This window comes from Abramis brama, assembly GCF_963993115.1.
Source record: "Abramis brama genome assembly, chromosome: 18".
Lineage (NCBI taxonomy): Eukaryota > Metazoa > Chordata > Actinopteri > Cypriniformes > Leuciscidae > Abramis > Abramis brama.
The window spans coordinates 3,186,854-3,205,632 of record NC_139980.1 but is presented as its reverse complement, the minus strand read 5'-3'; the positions used below and the strand labels follow the sequence as shown (position 1 = coordinate 3,205,632).

The following is an 18,779-nucleotide window of genomic DNA, read 5'->3' as shown; positions in this document are numbered from 1 at the left end:
TACAATAAACACTGTCTTCAGCAGTCAAATCCTACAGTCACCAGTGCTTATGAAGTTCTGAATGATACAGAATTATGTCAATTGTGTCTTTTGAAGATGCAAACTTTTAATTAAAAATGTAAAGCAATTGTAATGTGTGCCAGGAAAGCGAGTGAAGAAGCGTATTTAAGTGCAGGAGTTTAATAATAATCCAAACAGAACAACCAGGAAACACAGAGAGCACAGAAAGCTGGTGCATGCATGAAACCCCAAACATCCACTGACAAACCACAAGAGCTCTATATACACACAAGGGGTAATGAGACGAACAAGACACACAACCAGGGACTAATCAACATGAACAACTACAGAGGATTGCAAACATGAAAAAACACAAAAGTCCAAACAAGACACACTTTATTTCTCCACATATTGCAAAGTTTTTTATTCATTACATTTTATTGTTCGGAGTCCATTATTTAGTAGTCTTTTGGTTTTTGACTATGTGTTGATGCAGTCTTCAACTGCGTAAGCGAGGTCAATCTATCTAGAACAGACCACCTGACGACACCTGAGTTCATGTCCACGATGTTGGGTCGGCTATCCCACAATGCCTTGCCTGACCCTGTACCAGGCAGGCAGAGTTACTCCCATGGCTATTATGCAATTAAATGAGCTACTGTCAATAGCGAGATTGGCCAAGATATTTAATTTCATGTAACCATTTTTAATCTTATCTTTGAAAAAAGGAGGCACTATCAAGTTTTTTGACCACGTGTATCTAGGTGTGTGTTTCATCTCTGATGTGTCCTTTAATCCATGATTATATCCATATTTCCACTAGGTTGTTGTCCTCACACAATGTCCTTGTTTCAGCTCCTCTCTTTATACGTCCTCTGCACCGTCTGTGATCATCAGAGACATTATATCATCCACAAACTTCAATGACTTGAGTTTTGTAACACAATTATGGGTGCATAAGGAAAACAGAGATGGGCCTAACACAGAGCCTTGAGGGTTTCCATTGTTTGGTGACCCTTAATGAGGGGAGATTGAGAACATTCAATTAAAAAGGAAGGTTTTTCTGGCTGACACGATCCTGGATTTACATTCTTGTTGGTTCTGGAAGAAAATCTCAATCAAATTTTAGGAACAAGGATAAGAGCATGGTTATGGTACGCCATGGGATTGGGAAGCTTGGACGATGTTCTTATCAACTGTCCTTTCATGAAAACGTTAGGGATTCATTAGTGTTTTACATCAGAGCATTAGTGTTACGGATAGAGGAAGGGCTATGGAATATTATTCTAAACATCAAGCTTTTAGGTAGTAGTACATTTTCAAAACTCTTAGTTTCACAACAGATCATCGAAATACACTACAGCATATTTTAACATTAGTACAATACACAAATCAACATCCATATAAATATTTACTTCACAGTAACTGGCTTTCATAATGCTATTACTATCAAAGTTTTAATTTAGATCTCTTCTTTTTCATTTTACTACACATCTATCGTTTAATCCAAATAATCGTAATGTTTAATCGATTGGTATGTCTATAGCGGGGCTGTTTCAAATGAAGCCTCAAAAGGGCCATCATTCTTGACCACATGGCCTTACCATGGTAGAGACTGCAAGGTTAGTTTACCATAACCTACAAAGATCTACAAGTCTGCTTACTATTCACAATACTTTTACAGTACAGTAAATGGCATTAATAGTGCATAAAGTATGAGGGAAACGTCTAAATGTGAGTGGCCAAATATTAAGATGGTGTGGCAGGCTGTACACCATTTCATGGGTCATATGAGACTGAACGCCTGATAGTTTTTCAAAATGAACTTGAGAAGGCCTAAATCTCCTGTCTTGTGTTATTGTGTGGGTATAATGTCAGTTTCCATCATGCAGAGCTGGTTTGGGAATAGTTCCAGGATCATCTTCGGTTCATGACCCTATGTCTCTCACCATATTACCTTTCCTCAACCCATTGAGGAACACTTCTGTGCTTGGAGGCGGAAGGTGTATGATGGCCATCCCCATGAGCTTGTCACACTCCTTCATGCCATAGATTAGGCTTGCAATGACAACAGAGCAATGTCAAGCAGGAATTCATCATGCCTGAAGGTTTTTCCCACGGAGAGATATTCAACGAGGATATTGATTAATATATGGCCAAATGTTGAAGACAGGCTTAATTATTAATTCATTTGAGATTTACCATGTGTGTGTGTGTGTGTGTGTGTGTGTGTGTGTGTGTAACTTGGATAGGTTAGTGCACACACACACACACACACACACACATACACATGCACGCCATTTTGCTGTTCCTTGCTCAGTCATTTCCTGCTGGTATTGAGAATCCAAGTCCAACTCTCTAACCATTAGGCCATGACCGCCTGTCCCTGTATAGTGTAAGATTGCTCAAAAAAACAAACACACAAACAAAACAAATACTGAACATTGATGGAGCAACACATTTTGTGGGAAAATAAATCATAAAAGTGGGTTGTTTTGTTTAAAAATCTTAAATGTACGAAGTGGCAAGGTGGAACTTTTACCACACACTTATATTCTTCAGTTATTGAAAAACTGTTGATTTAATTACCTTGGACAAAACCAAACATTATAAGCACAATCTTAATTTCAAATATATTTACCAATTGTATATATTATCAATTGCTACATAAATCTATAAATACAAAAACAAATAAAATATTAGATCAAATTAGCGCAGAATAATCTTCGCCCTGCTGCCTGTGATCGCGTCTAGAAACAGCCAAACTTCCACAAGCATACTGTGGGTGTGTAGGAAAGTGCAGCGGTGAGTTGTTGTACCATCTAGTGGTTTAGAGGAGAGCCAGCCGTCTCAGACCGGAAGCTAATGTGGAGATTATAGCCTCATTAAGGCTAGGGTTAGTGATAGGGTAGTCTCAGCCTCAGACGTCACGCCCACGGAACGTTGGCTAAACGTCTGATGCATATGGTACACTTAACTGGAAACACTTCAGGAATGTCGAAGTCGTCATCTGATTGGTTGAATTTTATCGGATTTCCGGGGGGCGCGAGTGTCGCGTTTATTTTCGGTCCGCCGGGAAACAAAGCGCAGACGTGTAATTGCGTTTCCTACTGATTTACTGGGTGTTTTGATCAGATGTGGTAATGCAGACGCCATTGTTGTTATACGTGCACGAACAGATCAATGACTTACTGCTTGTTTTCTTCTCCTTTTTTGATTTTCTATGCTGACTGACTTGTTGCACGCCGGTCTGTTGTTGTGGGGACATTTCCACGCAACGAAATGTGACGCTGAACGAAACGAACTGTAATTGGTTGTTTGACATGTCGGTCAAACGGCCTTATGGGCGGGCCTTGGCCAAAGAAAGCTGCTATGAATTCCAGACCTTCAGCCGTCAGTCTGAAGGTCTGGCTACGCGAGACTAGTGATAGGGCGGATTAGGCAATCGTCGCATGAGACAGCCGGCATACTGTATGATGCTGCGGCTCTGCAATCTCCTTTAAAGGGGTGGTATAATGCCCTTTTCACAAGATGTAAAATAAATCTCTGATGTCCCCAGAGTGTGTGTGTGAAGTTTTAGCTCAAAATACCGCACAGATATTTTTATATAGCATGTTAAAGTTGTCACTTTTTGAGGGTTAGCAAAAAAGCACCGTTTTGTGTCTGGCCCTTTAAATGCAAATATGCTGCTGTTCCCGACACAGAGGGCGGAGCTTCAAGAGCTCGTGTGTTAGAAGCTCCGATTACCTCACGCAAACACACACTAAAATGACAGAAACTGTTCTGCCTTTTATGTTTAAACGGAGTCAGACAAAGATGGAGAGACTCAAGAAGAAGTGACAACATGTAGAATGCAACAGGACATTTCTGAATGGTTAGTTGATGAATTTATGTTGCTGATGTGAAGTTAACTATCTTCAATTAGCATATTCTGTCATGATAATCTATAAATCGCTCGTATAGGAACTGTTGTGAGATTCACACAGAGTGACTTTCTATTGCATGTGAAAAGACGGATGCTACAGTTTGAGCTGACTCACAAATGTGCTTGACTACAACAACTCTTCCTCTTCTCAACATGGACTGCGTGTTCAGGGGGCGGGGTTTATGTAAATTCTGGAGGAAGCTCGTGTAGTCTCTACCAGCCGTTTGTTGTATTCTTTAAAAAACGATTTCTTTAAAAGCAAATATCTCCCTTTGCTTTGAACTTTGAGCGTTGTAACTTTGTAGATGTTGTTTATGCTCAAAAAGCAACATTACACACTAACTAAAGTTAGAAAAGTGAAATCATACTCAACCACCCCTTTAACTCCAGTGCATCTTTAGCCCTGTTGTATCCTACATCTGAGAGCTGCTTGTACATGTCCTCAAGATCAATGCCAGGACACTTGTGCTGGATTCGAATCCGGCCTGCATCATATCATGTTGTCTCTTTACTTTCAATCAATGGCAAAAACCAATTTTCTTTTACTTTTGTTAATATATAAGCAGTATAATATGCTCCAACAACAATCCCTTTGCAAGGCAACTCAGCAGTACACAGACCAATAGATGAGATTGAAGAATATAAAGGCCCCTGGGAAGATCATGCGAGAGTAGGCATCAATGGCGTGAGTGTTTTGGATGATACGGAAGCCTCTGAGGGTCTTCTTTTTGGCTGCTGTGGCCTCATTCGCCAAAGACAGGCACACCACCATGTGTTCCTGTTTATCCTCAGAGGAGACGGGAGCCTGGGTGTATCCAGCCAGGCCATTGACATCAGACTTACTGTACGCGTCATCGAGCAACATAGTCCTTGTGTGAGATATGTCACATGTGCAGGGTAAAGGCTAAAATGAATAAACACAAACACTTTCATTACCATTTAGAAAACTTGTATCTTGGCTGCAGGGTGCAAGATTTGACTTATTTAATTTAGGCTTGAATAAGACAAACAGATAGCCCACCTAATATTACCTAAAGGACATGTAACTTTCAACAAGAGGAAAGTACTGTAAGACAAACTTTGAATATCGGCTTCACAAACTCCTGAAAACCAAAAAAAGAGATTTGAAATCTGAAGTGATATAGGCCTTGCTATAGTCTGACTGGTTGTGAGGACATTGCTATATGGATATTTGTCTCTTGAGCCCTTATGCATACAGTAACTCTTTCTCAAGGGAAGTAATGTATTTTCAACATTTACAAGGGAAAGGCATGTGATTTTATAGCCATCCAAATCCAGAATGTCAGTGTTTTTCTCCTACATATCCTACGTGAGATATCATGGCCAAATGATTGATTATTGAACTTATAAAAAAGGATCGGTAACACTTTATTTTGATGGTCTCTTTTGAACACTTGTTAGTAGACATGTAGCTGCAAAGTTACTCAACAGAATGTGTTAAAGGGACCATCAAAATAAAGTGAAACCAAAGGGTCAATCCAAAAAGTGTTGTTTTTGATCACTGCTAAGCTCCATATGGTAACTATAACCACAAAGGTAATGTGCATTTTAACTCTTTCCCCGCCAGTGACAGAATTTTCCGGCAATACATGTTTTCATTGTTATACAGTAGGGTTAACATCTTATGCATCTTCTGAAAGAGTACTGAGACTCCAGATCCAAACACACGTGAAGAGGAAGCAGAAACGAGCGATAATAGTATTGCTTATGCACATGTCTTTGACAAAAACATGATTTTTGCTCAAAATGTTGCTTTTTTATGAAACTTATCCCCATTCAAGTGTTGATTTAAAAGGAATGCATGAAGATAGAATAAAACAGTTTTTTTTTTTTTTTAAGCAGAGGATCTGTTCTTTATATATATATATATATATATATATTGCATGTTTAGATATTCATACAACAAAATATTCTGGAGGCCATGCAATTTTTGTGAAAATGATCAAAAAAACTATTTTTTTTATGCTGGCGGGAAAAGAGTTAAAAATAGACTTATTTACAGAAACTGTTTACAAAAATGATATTATGTCACCACTCAAATACAGCGAGTAAGAAGAAAAAGAAGAAAGATAACTACATCATGTAAACTTCTAAATTATAAACTTCCATTATTATGGCAGCAACAGGTGTAAAATTTTAAAGTATACATTTATATCAATTAGGGCTTGGCTGACTAATCATTTTACTAGTCCAAGTAGCCAGGTCAAGTGTTACCGTATAAATAAGAGTGTTGTGTTAACTTCTTTCTGATCATTTCCACATTTGTAAAACGCCATCCAGTTTGGAGAGATAAAACCAGTGCGCACCGATTTTCCTATTAATAAATGTAAATGATGTAAATCTTGGGGGTTACCAACTATATGTTTTGTCAAGCCAACATAATAAAGATGACAAAATAAAGGTTAATAATAAAGGCAAGTAATAGAGGAGATTAAATAAGGATCAAAATTATTGAAAATCATTTGTGTATTTACCTTCTCTCTTAACTTGCGATCCTTCCCATCATGCACTGTGGTCAAGTAGTTTACGGCAGCATACTCGAGTACGGATAAAAAGACGAAGACGAAGCTGACCCACAGGTAAATGTCCACGGCTTTGATGTAGGAGACTCTGGGCATGGAGGCGTTCACTCCAGTGATGATGGTGGACATGGTGAGCACCGTCGTAATGCCTACAGGAAATCACTGTCAAATTCTCCCACAAATAGTGTGTCTCTATTTCATCTCCACACCAACTACACATTTTGCATTTTAATGTGTGTTTTTCTTTCTTTCGTCTGCACTGTGGGATGTTTTATTGCAGTGGCAACTGATTTTAAAGGATAGTTCACCCAAAAATTTGATTTTTGTTAATTATTCACCCTCATGTCGTTCCAAACCATAAGACTATCGTTAATCTTCGGAAGACAAACTAAGATATTTTTGATGAAATCCGAGAGCTTTCTGTCCCTCAATAGACTGCAACGTTATTATCACTTTCAAGGCCCAGAAAGGTAGTAAAGACATCGTTAAAATAGTCCATGTGACTACAGTGGTTCAACCTTAATGTTATGAAGTGATGAGAATACTTTTTGGGCGCAAAACCCCCACAAATTATTCAGCGATCTCTTCTCTTCCACATCAGTCTCCTACACTGGTCACGTAGTGTAAACTGGTTCTACGTCAGAGCTCATTATTGACCGGCTCCTGAGTCAGCATCACACGCATGTGTCTTTCATGTTTCATCAAACATATCTTAATTGTGTTTCGAAGATGAATGAAGGTCTTATGGGTTTGAAACGACATGAGGGTGAGTAATTAATGACATAATTTTATGTTTAGGTGAACTAACCCTTTAACATGCAATGGCTGTAACAGTTTGCAATGTCAGACTGTTGCAGTTCATTTCATTTGTATTTCTGAAACTTTGTATTTGTCCACTGTCAATACTTTAATGAGCACACATTAAAAGTTCAACATCATCTGCATGAAGTCTCAGAAAGCAGTCATTGATTAATTTACTGAGATCTCATGCTTCATAGTTTTCAACCTTGATTCAAATACAGACCAATTAATAAACACTCTTTGCACACCAGGATAGTTGGAGAATATATTTGGCTGTCCAAAATAATGAATAGGCTATTCTTGAATGTAACACAATATTCTAAGATTATAAATGAGAATATTTGTATCTAGAACTGTCAGATGCAATGTTAATCAACGAAAACTGTTGTGTTTTACAACCCCACTGGTTTCACCTAATGAGACTCTGGCAGGAACGGCTCGTCGGTCGATCCAGAAGGACACCCATGACAGCATGACCATCAGAGTGGCGGGAAAGTACGTCTGAAGCAGGAAGAAGAAGATATGACGACGCAGAGTGAAGTTGATGTACAGACGATTGTACCAACCTGCAGGAGAAATTAGAACATAGAATAAAATGAAAAGAAAAAGAAAAGTATTCTAATTCTGAAGACTGAGCAAAGACTGACTTAATTCTTAAAGAGATAGTTTTACAAAAATGTAAATTCTGTTATCATTTACTCTCGTTCGTTATGTGGTTTAAAACCTGTAAGACTTTCGTTCATCTTCAGAACTCAAATGAAGATATTTTAAAATGAAACAATAAGGGTCATTCTCGTGTTACGCATCTTGTTTGAGCTTCAGCAAGAACCAATGAGGTTCATTCTCTGCTTTTCAGATTTTCTTGTTTGAACACTGTTGGATGTCATGCCGTAGAAACATTACTATAATCAATTATATGAAAGTAATAACACTCATGACGGTCTAGAAGAGATCAGCTGATCAGAACACTACATGATAATTATATCGTCATCATCAAGTAGCTGACATCATCTCTTACTGTTCTTGCCATAACAAACAGTTACAGCAGCCAGAGAAAAACTAACATTAAAACATCAAGAGTCAAACTGACCAACTAAAGCAAACACTGATCATCATAATGGTGACATCAAACCAAACTATTCATTTCAATAAATCATCAACACCTAAACCTCTGTTAATCTCAATAAGGACTTTTGTACACATGACAGAAGTAAATCTGGTTAGTAATAAGTGAAGCTGGTAATGGTGTTTGTTGAGTTGTTTAATGACGTTGGAGTCTGACATCAAATGTTTAGACGTCAACCCAATTTTAATTTTCAACCAAAATTTGACATCTGAGCGATGTTGGAGTCCACGTCCAATAACATTTCTAGCTGGGGTGACCTCACATTGTGGCCATACGTGTTGACTGGGTAATAAGTATTTACGGATAACATATTTACAGTATTCTGTTTACACGACGAGCTCCAACTTAATCACAGCCATAATCGCATTATAAGTGTGTCCATAAAGTGCATACAAAAAGAAGCCACTGATGACCGAATTAAAACTAAGAGGGATTGAAATGCAAGTCAGTATAAGGTTAAAACAACATTCAAATCAGATGAAACAGTTTTGACCTTTATTTGCATGCAACACAAATACAATTTGTCCAAGATGTCTGGGAAACTAATAAACCATAAGAGTGCAAAGCGACAGCACGTTATGCACTGGTAGACAACTGAAACTGAAACCGAACTGTGTAGTTTACTCTTCTAAAGATAAGCGTGTGCACCTGTGCTGCTGTAGAAGGCCAGTCTGGAGGTGGTGTGGAACTTCTGAATGAGGAACTGAGACAGAGAGATCTTGTCATCCGTGCTCAGAGATTCATCTCCACTCTTCCAGTAGAGCATCAGGTCTTCATCAGTGTAAGCATCTGGACACACAGCAGATGAACGCATGTTTGCAGAGACTCAAGGGGCCCTATTTTAACGATCTGAAACTCAAATATCAAACGCGAAACGCAAGTAGCTTTATGGGCGGATCTCAAATCTAAAATGGGTTGGTCTGAAGTAGCTACATTACTCATAGGTGTGGTTTGGGCGTAGCGTGAAATAAACCAATCAGAGCATCATCTCACATTCCCTTTAAGAGCAGGCGCGCTTGTTCCATGGCGGATTGCTATTATAACGGCGGATTTGCCAGACGCACGCCAGGAGCGGTTCACAGCCGAGGAGACCGACGTTCTCGTCAGGGCCGTAAAACACAGAGAAGTGACACTGGGGATGGAGAAACACACCCAAATTAGCTTCGGTTAAACAGGCGTATAATAATTTGGGTAAATGTGTAAGCTAGATTTATGCCTATTTTTCCACATCTTCATGGACACAACAATGATTTCCCTCGTGTGGTAATATCTACACAGAACTGCTGCGTCTGTGTGTAGATGAGAGAATCAAAGTGTATGCACGTTGTGCACACGCTACATTATGGCCAAGCATGCGCCCTTAAAATAGCATATGAATAACATGCGCAACGCTCCACTGACTTTAGACTTTAGGTTTTTCCTGGTCAGTGGCGGAATAGTTTTCTGAAACTGCAAAATAGCACCAGGGAACGTTTGCGCCAGAACTCCTCTTTGCACTGAACCGCCCCGGGAGCGCAAGTTCATTACCTAACTTACAGACGTGCGTCTGTGGAGGGAAAAGTCCGCTGTGCGCGGGTGCAAAATAGGAATGATACATGCGTCGGTGTACAAAGTCAATTGCGCTGGGTGCAAGATAGGGCCCAAGATGTGATACTGGACATCAACGTCAGGAGAAGTGGACATCACTCACAGCTCTCCAGCTCTAACGTGCAGGTCTGCGTGTCCAGCGGGAACCGACTGAAGTCCATATTACATGCTGAAGTTACAGTCACCCTGACACACCGAAAAAACACTTTCAAAACAGGATTGTGACAGCAGAATAAAAGCTACAGCTGCGTAAGCAGGCAGGACCAGGTGTCCAAGCATTCGTGTTGGTATACTTGAGTAGATTGTTTGTTGTACTGACCTGAGGCTGTAGAGCACGTGTCCATCGGGGTAGACCCTGATCATGATGTTCTCCGTGGTGGTGTCGTGGATGAAGGATCGTTTGGAATGGACAAAGAACACGTCAGGAACCCAGATTTTTTTCACCAATCGACCATCAAAAGTCATGCTTTTATTGGTTTTACTGGCAAAGGACAGTCGCTCGTCCTTCCAGTAGTGTCTCAGGTACAGGGTCATGGTGAAGTCCTGTATGAAAAGAACAACATGGATTGACTTTTCAAGCTCATTGTGTGTTGTTTTGTTTGTTAACAATAATAAATGTGAACATACTTTCTCCTATCCCAGCTCAGCATGCAGAGTAAGCTTTAATTAAGCCATTCTTGGGTTAATTGGGGCTCTGTCAAAACATTGTTCTTTTTGTTTGATCACCCCTTTGAGAAACTATTCATATTTGATACATCAGACTATTATGGTCCATATAGTCATATCTCAGTGAGATCTTTGTAACAGTATAGCAGATCCCTAAAAGGCACATACCCACATAGCAACATTTTGACGTCCCAGATCCGGCCCATTGTTATAATTTTGCTGGATCTCATGCTGTCTCTTTTTCTGTTCTCTTCTTTCCTTCAGTGATTCTGCTTGTTAACAGGCTTATTAAGGCTGAAATTGCTCCATATTTAATATACACAGGTTTTGTGGCTCAGATAAGGTCCAGTTCTGGTTTATTTCTTTGCTCTTGGCTGACATCTGGCATTGCTATGGCCTGCTTGTGGCCCAGATCTGGCAAACAGGAGCGAGCTGCCCAAGGGCCGTCATTCCACGCTGCATGTGGGCCAGATCATATTTCCACGTGTGCCAGATGTGGGCCGGATCTGGGACATCACAATGTTGCTATGTGGGATGTAGTTGCAAAGTTACCTATAGTCAACAGAATGTTCAAAAGGGACCATCAAAATAAAACGTTACTAAAAATGTATGCAAGGTGTTGACATGCATTTCCAAACTGCTTAAATCCTTGTGAAATATTACCATCTGTTGGCATTACTGAGGGATGCCAGCACTTTTACCAGTCTTCATCAAGCCGGATGGACTGCACATTCTGATTGGCTGATTTCTTGTGATGTCACTGGGTAAACCTCATGGATTACCCTCTACATGACTCATTGCATATTATGTAAGATCAAATCCACGCTCACTCGTAATCGGCACTGATATGATAAATAAAGGCATATCTAGACACATTTCTGATGCTTTCAGAAGGGATATTAATCACAAGCGCTGAGATCCATATATAATCTATGCAATCTCCCTTATGACTACAAGCCCACTTCAACATGAAATAACAATCACATTCTCATTACAGTAATGGGTAAAAATGATGCATTATTTCAACTTTTAAGTATTTATATATTAGTTTCATAAATGCTGAGTTTATTATTTGCAAAGGAAGCGCAAGAAAAAAAATTAATGGCTACATTTTATTCATGCAAAACAGTTTGTTTGTTTGTTTATTTATGTAATATGCCTTGCAAAATAATTAATAATTCATAACAATCACAGATCTTACCATATCTACTTCTGAGATGCTGTCCAAACTCTCTACCTGTACATCCACACCCACCGGCACTGCTGGACCTGAGAAGAGGAGAACACTGTTAGTTTCAAAGGTTTTATAATGTGCATTTTGATATTTTAAGGGTTATTAAAAATCAAGAACTATTTACACCCACATGGCATAAATAATAACTATGACACAAGGAATCCAAGGCACTCAAGTTATTAAAAAAGCATTTAATCATTTAAATAGTATTATAAAATTAAATATCACTGACATGTTACGCTAGAAGAGTATTCATCAGGGTGTGGATCTCAGATAAAGCGACTATTTTAACAAAGAGATATTGTATATGATCTTGCAAAGTCAAATGTTTTACCATATGTTAAGCCCTCATTTGATAGAGACATAACACGAAATAATGGCACATAGCAAATGTACCAATAAAAAAAAAAAAAAAAAAAAAGAAGTGAAAAAAAAGCATTTAGTCAGTCTTTGTCTGTCTCCACCTAGTGTCAGCCTCAGACCATACAATTGTCACAACTGTACACGGCTTTGTTTTCAGGCAGACCATTAAAGATAGCACACGTACGTCTGCAAGATGTCTGTTAAAGATCAATTCATCTGGAAAGCATCTGCTGTTTACTAACATCTGATAGACATCTTTAAGATGTCAGTTTAACATACATTCTAAATCATTACATCTTAAAGACATCTTCTAAACATCTATTTGACATCTGACAGGAAACGTCCTATAGACGTATTGCAGATGAGCAAACACTCTTAAAAATACGTCTTCCAGATGTAAACACGCACATAAAATAGACGTCTCTGTGATGTACGTGTGCGATGAGCAATTATCAACTAAACGCTGGATTTTCAAAAGCATGTGAAGTATGTGAAGTTCACGGCATAAAATCTTTATGTCAGGGTGTGTGTATTATCCAAAAGATAGGTGACGCAGAATGAAGAATAAAGATACTTTTTAATAGCAAGCAACTTTATATCAGCGTTGGTTGCAGAAGAGATGAAACAGGATCTAAGTGCAGCCGGGTTTATTTAGACACAAACTCAAATCTTCACAACACAGAATCTCCAGAACAGGAACAGAACAACCAACTGCAGTCGCGTTTTAGACCAAACATACGGTGAGTGCGTGCGACCTGGACGCATCGGTGAATGGTGAGATATTTTGCTAAATAAAATTATGCTGTCAGAAGAAGGACCCCAGAGGGTTAAACTGTGTTTCACGCCTCGCTCTCCTTGTTGTGCCGTCTATATTCTGGTCAATAAAACACCATCACTGCTCATTCTGCATCTGGGTCCTCTCTGGCAGAGCCGTGACATTCATAGTATTGTAGCTTTTGAGCTATCAGAAATACACGGAGGCCGGATTGCAGCATGAGAACAACAACAGGTGGGGTTTTTATTAAACTTCTGCGTCAGAAAACGCGCATCTATAAACCCCCCAAACTCTCATGAACTCCTTCTTAAAGGGGCCGTGTAAATATGTCAGTAGATCAGTGATGTGTGAGCTTGTATCTGCCCCTACAGACAAAGAGCTCCATAACTCTGTAAACAATGGGTCAACATTGAGGAGCTCTGCAGTGTGTGTCAGCTGTAGACGACATCCAGCACACAAAAAAAACAAGAATTAAAGACAAAACCTAAGTTGAGTCAGAGCTTGCAATGCATTCGCCAATACGCATTATCATCGCCCTACTGAGAAACCACTACATTTGCAGGATAAACCCCCACAGGAATCCATGTTCAGGTTGTGAATTTGAACTGAATTGGATTGACTGCTGTGATAATGAAGACAGAGAAGCATCCTGAAGAAGAAAGAAGCAAAACTAATGTGTAAATTAGAAAAGCCTCTAACGTCCCAGTGGGCGCCGCTGACTCAATTAACACGCAGAGTAACTTCCTAGAAGAGGTCATGCCTCAAATCTCTGCAGGAACAATGAGACTTGTATTAGAGGTGTCCACTCCAGATCTTAGTAACTGAGAACTTTTGCCAAATTATGTGATAGTGACCCAAATGTGACATGGGAAAGGATTGTGTTGAATGTTTGCAGATGAGACCAAGAAAACCTTCACCATAATTCAATGTGACATGAAGGGTAGCACTGTCCAAACCTTATTACACATCATCCCTGGGTGTTTCCAAATCTTAAAACTCATTATTATGACTTTAAAACTATGATAATCTAAGCAAAGACTTACACTAGTACTTGAAATCAGTCATTTTATTCCCAAACAAATTCAATTGCCACTTGTCGTATGTGGTGGAAAATTATGGAAGCTTGTTTCCGCCACTGAATAATAAATAAATAATTGCGACTTTTTATCTCACAATTCAGACTTTTTTTCTCACAATTGCGAGATATGAAGTCAGAATTGTGAGAAATAAAGTCGCAATTCTGAGAAATAAAGTCACAATTGCGAGATATAAAGTCGCAATTCTGAGATATAAAGTCGCAATTCTGACAAATAAAGTCGCAATTGGGAGATATAAAGTCAGAATTGTGAGATATAAACTATTCTGAGGTAAAAAAAAAAAAAATCCGTCTTTTTTTCCCTTAGAATTGGACTTTATATCTCACAATTGTGAGTTTATATCTCACAATTCTGAGAAAAGATGTCAGAATTGCGAGATACAAACTCGCAATTATGTGTTATAAAGTCAGAATTGCATGATATAAAGTCGCAATTGCGAGAAAAAAGTCTTTATTTCACGCAATTCTGACTTTATATCTCGCAATTCTGAGAAATAAAGTCAGAATTGAGAGATGTAAACTCGCAATTGTGAGATAAAAAGTCGCAATTATCTTTTAAAATGTTTTATTTTGTGGCGGAAACAAGCTTCCATAGAAAATAATGTCACCAACAATGACATAATCTTCTGTAATGCATGTCCACTGTTGGACACTGTCAGAACACAAGTCTAAAGGTTTAAAAGAGTCTAAAAGAGTTTTTTGTCTGTAAGTTCACAGGGTCAGTTGTGCCCTGGAAACACTTTTCCAAATTCCTAATGGTTTAAAATATGCTTTGTTTTCTTTAAGCGATTTTGGGGCCAAATATGAGCATTGAGATGTTTCGTAACTTTCATCATGATATTTTTTAAGTATAAAAAATTGATGATGATAAACAGATACAACAAGAGAACATGTTTGACATTACTCGAAAGTTGTGGGGCATGAATATCATATAAATAATGAGAATGACCTGCAGCACATGTCTGGAAGAATGAGGCAAAATATTCACATCTGCTATTCTGGAAAAGCATCGCTTTCAGAAGTACTAGAATGTGTGTAGATATCCTATTGCAGGGTCAAATGTAAAATGACAGTATTAATTTACTTATATTAATTGTATTAGCTCAAGTTTATAAAATGTATGGGTAACACTTTACAATAAGGTTCATTAGTTAACATGAACTAAGAATGAACAACACTTATACAGCATTTAATAAACTTAGTTAATATTAATTTCAACATTTACTAATACATTATTAAAATCAAAAGTTGTATTTGTTAACAGTTAAAGCACTGTGAATTTACATGAACAAACAATGAACAGCTGGATTTTTATTAACTAACATTAACAAAGATTAATAAATAGTTACATATGCATTGTTCATTGTTAGTTCATGTTAGTTAATACATTAACTAATGTTAACTAATTAACCTTATTGTAAAGTGTTACCAATTTATGTAATACAATAAAAATAAGGGAAAAATTATGCATAAAAAGAAAGTCTACAATCAGTATGAATTGACAATCTATATGACTAAACAACTTTTCATTGATTTTTATGCCATGCTGTAAGACACACACACACACACAGATTTTACCTGCGAATGCTGGTCTCATAGTGAAGTCGTGATCATCAACACGCAGCAGATGGTCTGACTTCAGCGGATGTGTCTTGGTTTCATCCAACACCTTCTTGAAAAGTGGACTGCAAAAGAACATCTCGGGACTTCAACGCGAGCTCATAGAGAGACGCCTCAGAGAGCAACTACAGGACATGAACTGACACACTACACACAGGCAAACGGGTGTTTCCTTATTCAACAACCCGTCTTCAGGTTCTCAGGCTAAATGACCTATTTAACAGTGATAAAATAAAGATCTAGAATTAAGTGCAGTCAAAGTTTATTATTTTTTATAATGCATACTAGTATATATTAGCAGTGATTTTAATCATAATAAGTATTTTTATTTTATCTTTATTTTTTTAATGGGATGTTATTAATAGAAATATTATTATTATTAAGAGATTCTCAAGCAAAATATAGTATTTTGACATTAATGAAGTCCATTCTTGTCTGTAAAATGTTTGTTCCTGACTTTTGGTGTCCAGATGCTTATTAAGACTAATGAGAATATAGGGCTAGTGGTGTTAGTTATGAATATTTCTCAAGGTAAGTCTTTTTTAACATACAGTATCTTAAAGTATTGACCAAAAACAAAAGAAAACAGTTTCATTTGGTTGTCATACTATAGTTTTCACAACAGGAAAGCTGATCAATTGCCTACTGTAAAACAATTTGATGCAGAAAATGATGAAGAATGGTTTATGAAAGAGCAAAAATATAAAAGGACACATTAAAAAATATATATTCTGCCAGCACAAATAGTAATTAGTCTTATATATTTAATTAAAGACCAACATGTATGATAAATACTCCCAACATAAGCATTTTTGTACACAAAATCGTGTAGTTACTGAAGTAATTGTGATAACTAGCACAGCTCCAACTTATTTTAAGCAACCTGTAATAGTTTAGCCTGTTGTCCTCTGTTCACTAGACTCTGTGAAAACTGAAATAATAAGTTGAAATGACACTTACGTTCCGTGATTGTGATGTTGTACAGATGTTCTCCTGACGCCGAGCTTCATCTTCCCGCACTGACCGCACAGACTCACGCACAACAGAAGAAAAGCAGCGTTCATAGTGAAGGAGAGGAGAGACATCTTCAGTCCCAGCCGTTCCCGCACACTGATCCACTGAGTTATGCGTCGCGTTGCTGAGCGCGCGCGCTGATTGGCCGCGCACATCGCGATTACATCGATTCGTCGAGTCGCTTCAGTTCCACACGAACACAGCAGAAGCGCACTGGTGTCGAGATGTAGCTAATGTGTTTTGAAAGATGAGCTATTTAACTCGAGACATCATCTTAAAAAGCTAGAAAAGCTAGACCGCACTCAACGACTATATATAGCGCACATTGATCAACTATTCAAGAATGATGTATACCCACATCATTAGTCGTTCTTGTTCTCAAACGGAGGGCCGCCAAATGGCGCACGAAGTTATAGAAATATTTTTTATAGAATTGAATTAAAAATATGTAAATGAAATGTTTGATATAAATCTGCATTTACCGTGAATACTAAATTAATGTTCAACATTATTCGCTTTTGTTAAGTGCTACCGAGTAGCTGTGGTGTGCCAAAACACATTAGACCTTATTCACAGCAGCGCCATCCTTGATTTTTAATCGGAATGAAAGCGAGGCTGTGAGGGGCAGACATGCATCTCTTCAATGGTCTGTACTGTTATTTAATGTGTTTTTGGATTGTTCTGCTCATGAAACACTGTAAAAAATATCTTTCCAAGAAATTTCAGTTGACAAAAAACTCCCGACAATATAAACTGTGGAAAATTGTAAGTAAATCTAGGAGCTTTATACAGCTTTTTACAGCGGATGCCATTGGAAACACGGTCTATCCCTCACAGCCTCACTTTTACACCTGTCATGGCGCTGCTCTGAATAAGGTCTATTGTGCCCGATTCTGACACTTTACAATCAGTGTCCATTGCTTTGGAGCATTGTGAGGAAACAGAGATATTAGAGAAGAGACGGACTCTGTCCTGCTCGTGTCCCACAGTCCTCTCAAACCTCAGAGCACGATATACCACCAAACATCTTTGTGGGGAAATATAATTCAAATTTCATGTAATTTCTATTGCTTTGCATGTTGGCCAATGACTTGGCCTATTGTTTGTATTTTTAATGCACTAAAAGTCGAATCGCATTGAAAGTGTAATTAGCATTGTTCATTTCTGCATAAACTTCGGTGGTTGGCCCTTTAACGTGAAGAAGAAGAAGAAAACGTCACCATTTTGTTGCAAAACATTGAACATTGAAATGTTGTTCAACATTTCTGAAGTTGTTTTGTGTCATGAATTTTCTGTGGGGGCCCATAAGTGAAGCACCCTATAGGGGCCTCGTGCTGAAAAAAGAGAAATAAACACACATGAAGGGGTTGAGGTGTTTAGGACAGTCGACCACATATGGCAGCAATGAAATAAGTACATTGTACTTGCGGATTAAAATTAAAATTTGAAAAACAATAATTTTCCATCTTAATTTTATGTGATGGGATAAAGTTGAGCTTGACAGCACACTCCCTGATCATAATACGCCTCAAAATTATGAATTCAAAATCTTCTAATTTTTCCACAAGAAAATATAACAAATAAATGCTTACAATATTGCCATAAATTACAGACACAGCACATTTTGTTAAATATTCAAGTACAAGTACAAATTCAGTAAAGTGCCTCAGGGAAATGACAAAATGCTTCGTGTACGATTAGAAATAAGGCATTATTTTATGATAAAAATTATTATTTTATTATTATAATGGACATACCAAAGTATTGTGAAAAGCTTTTAAAATTTAATTTTGGTGACTTTACTTTAAAAAAGTCTGGGGGACTGAAATATGACCAAATCCCAGGAATAATTACTAAAATTTGTATAATTTCATAGTTTTGATGACTTTACTGTTATTCTAATAAAATGTGTAAAGCATTACAGAAAATGAAGTAAACTTCTGCTAGTGTGACACTATTCGCTCATCAGAACGCCAGTACTCGAAATAAATGCATTACTCAAGGAATAGAGGACAAATGGATCTGAATC

At 38.0% G+C, this 18,779-nt stretch overlaps 1 protein-coding gene across 1 annotated transcript; it reads right to left on the bottom strand.

Annotated features, from left to right (window-relative positions):
- Positions 1–4,509: 4,509 nt before the first annotated feature.
- Positions 4,510–16,839, bottom strand: gabrr2b (gamma-aminobutyric acid type A receptor subunit rho2b). Its single transcript, XM_084090142.1, has 9 exons — positions 16,697–16,839; positions 15,695–15,801; positions 11,850–11,917; positions 10,302–10,525; positions 10,086–10,168; positions 9,044–9,184; positions 7,683–7,835; positions 6,421–6,617; positions 4,510–4,829 (listed from the first exon to the last, which is right to left on the bottom strand). Exons 1-9 carry the CDS (start codon positions 16,819–16,821, stop codon positions 4,530–4,532), a joined length of 1,398 nt encoding a protein of 465 aa, XP_083946268.1. The 5' UTR covers positions 16,822–16,839; the 3' UTR covers positions 4,510–4,529.
- Between the last annotated feature and the right edge of the window lie 1,940 nt (positions 16,840–18,779).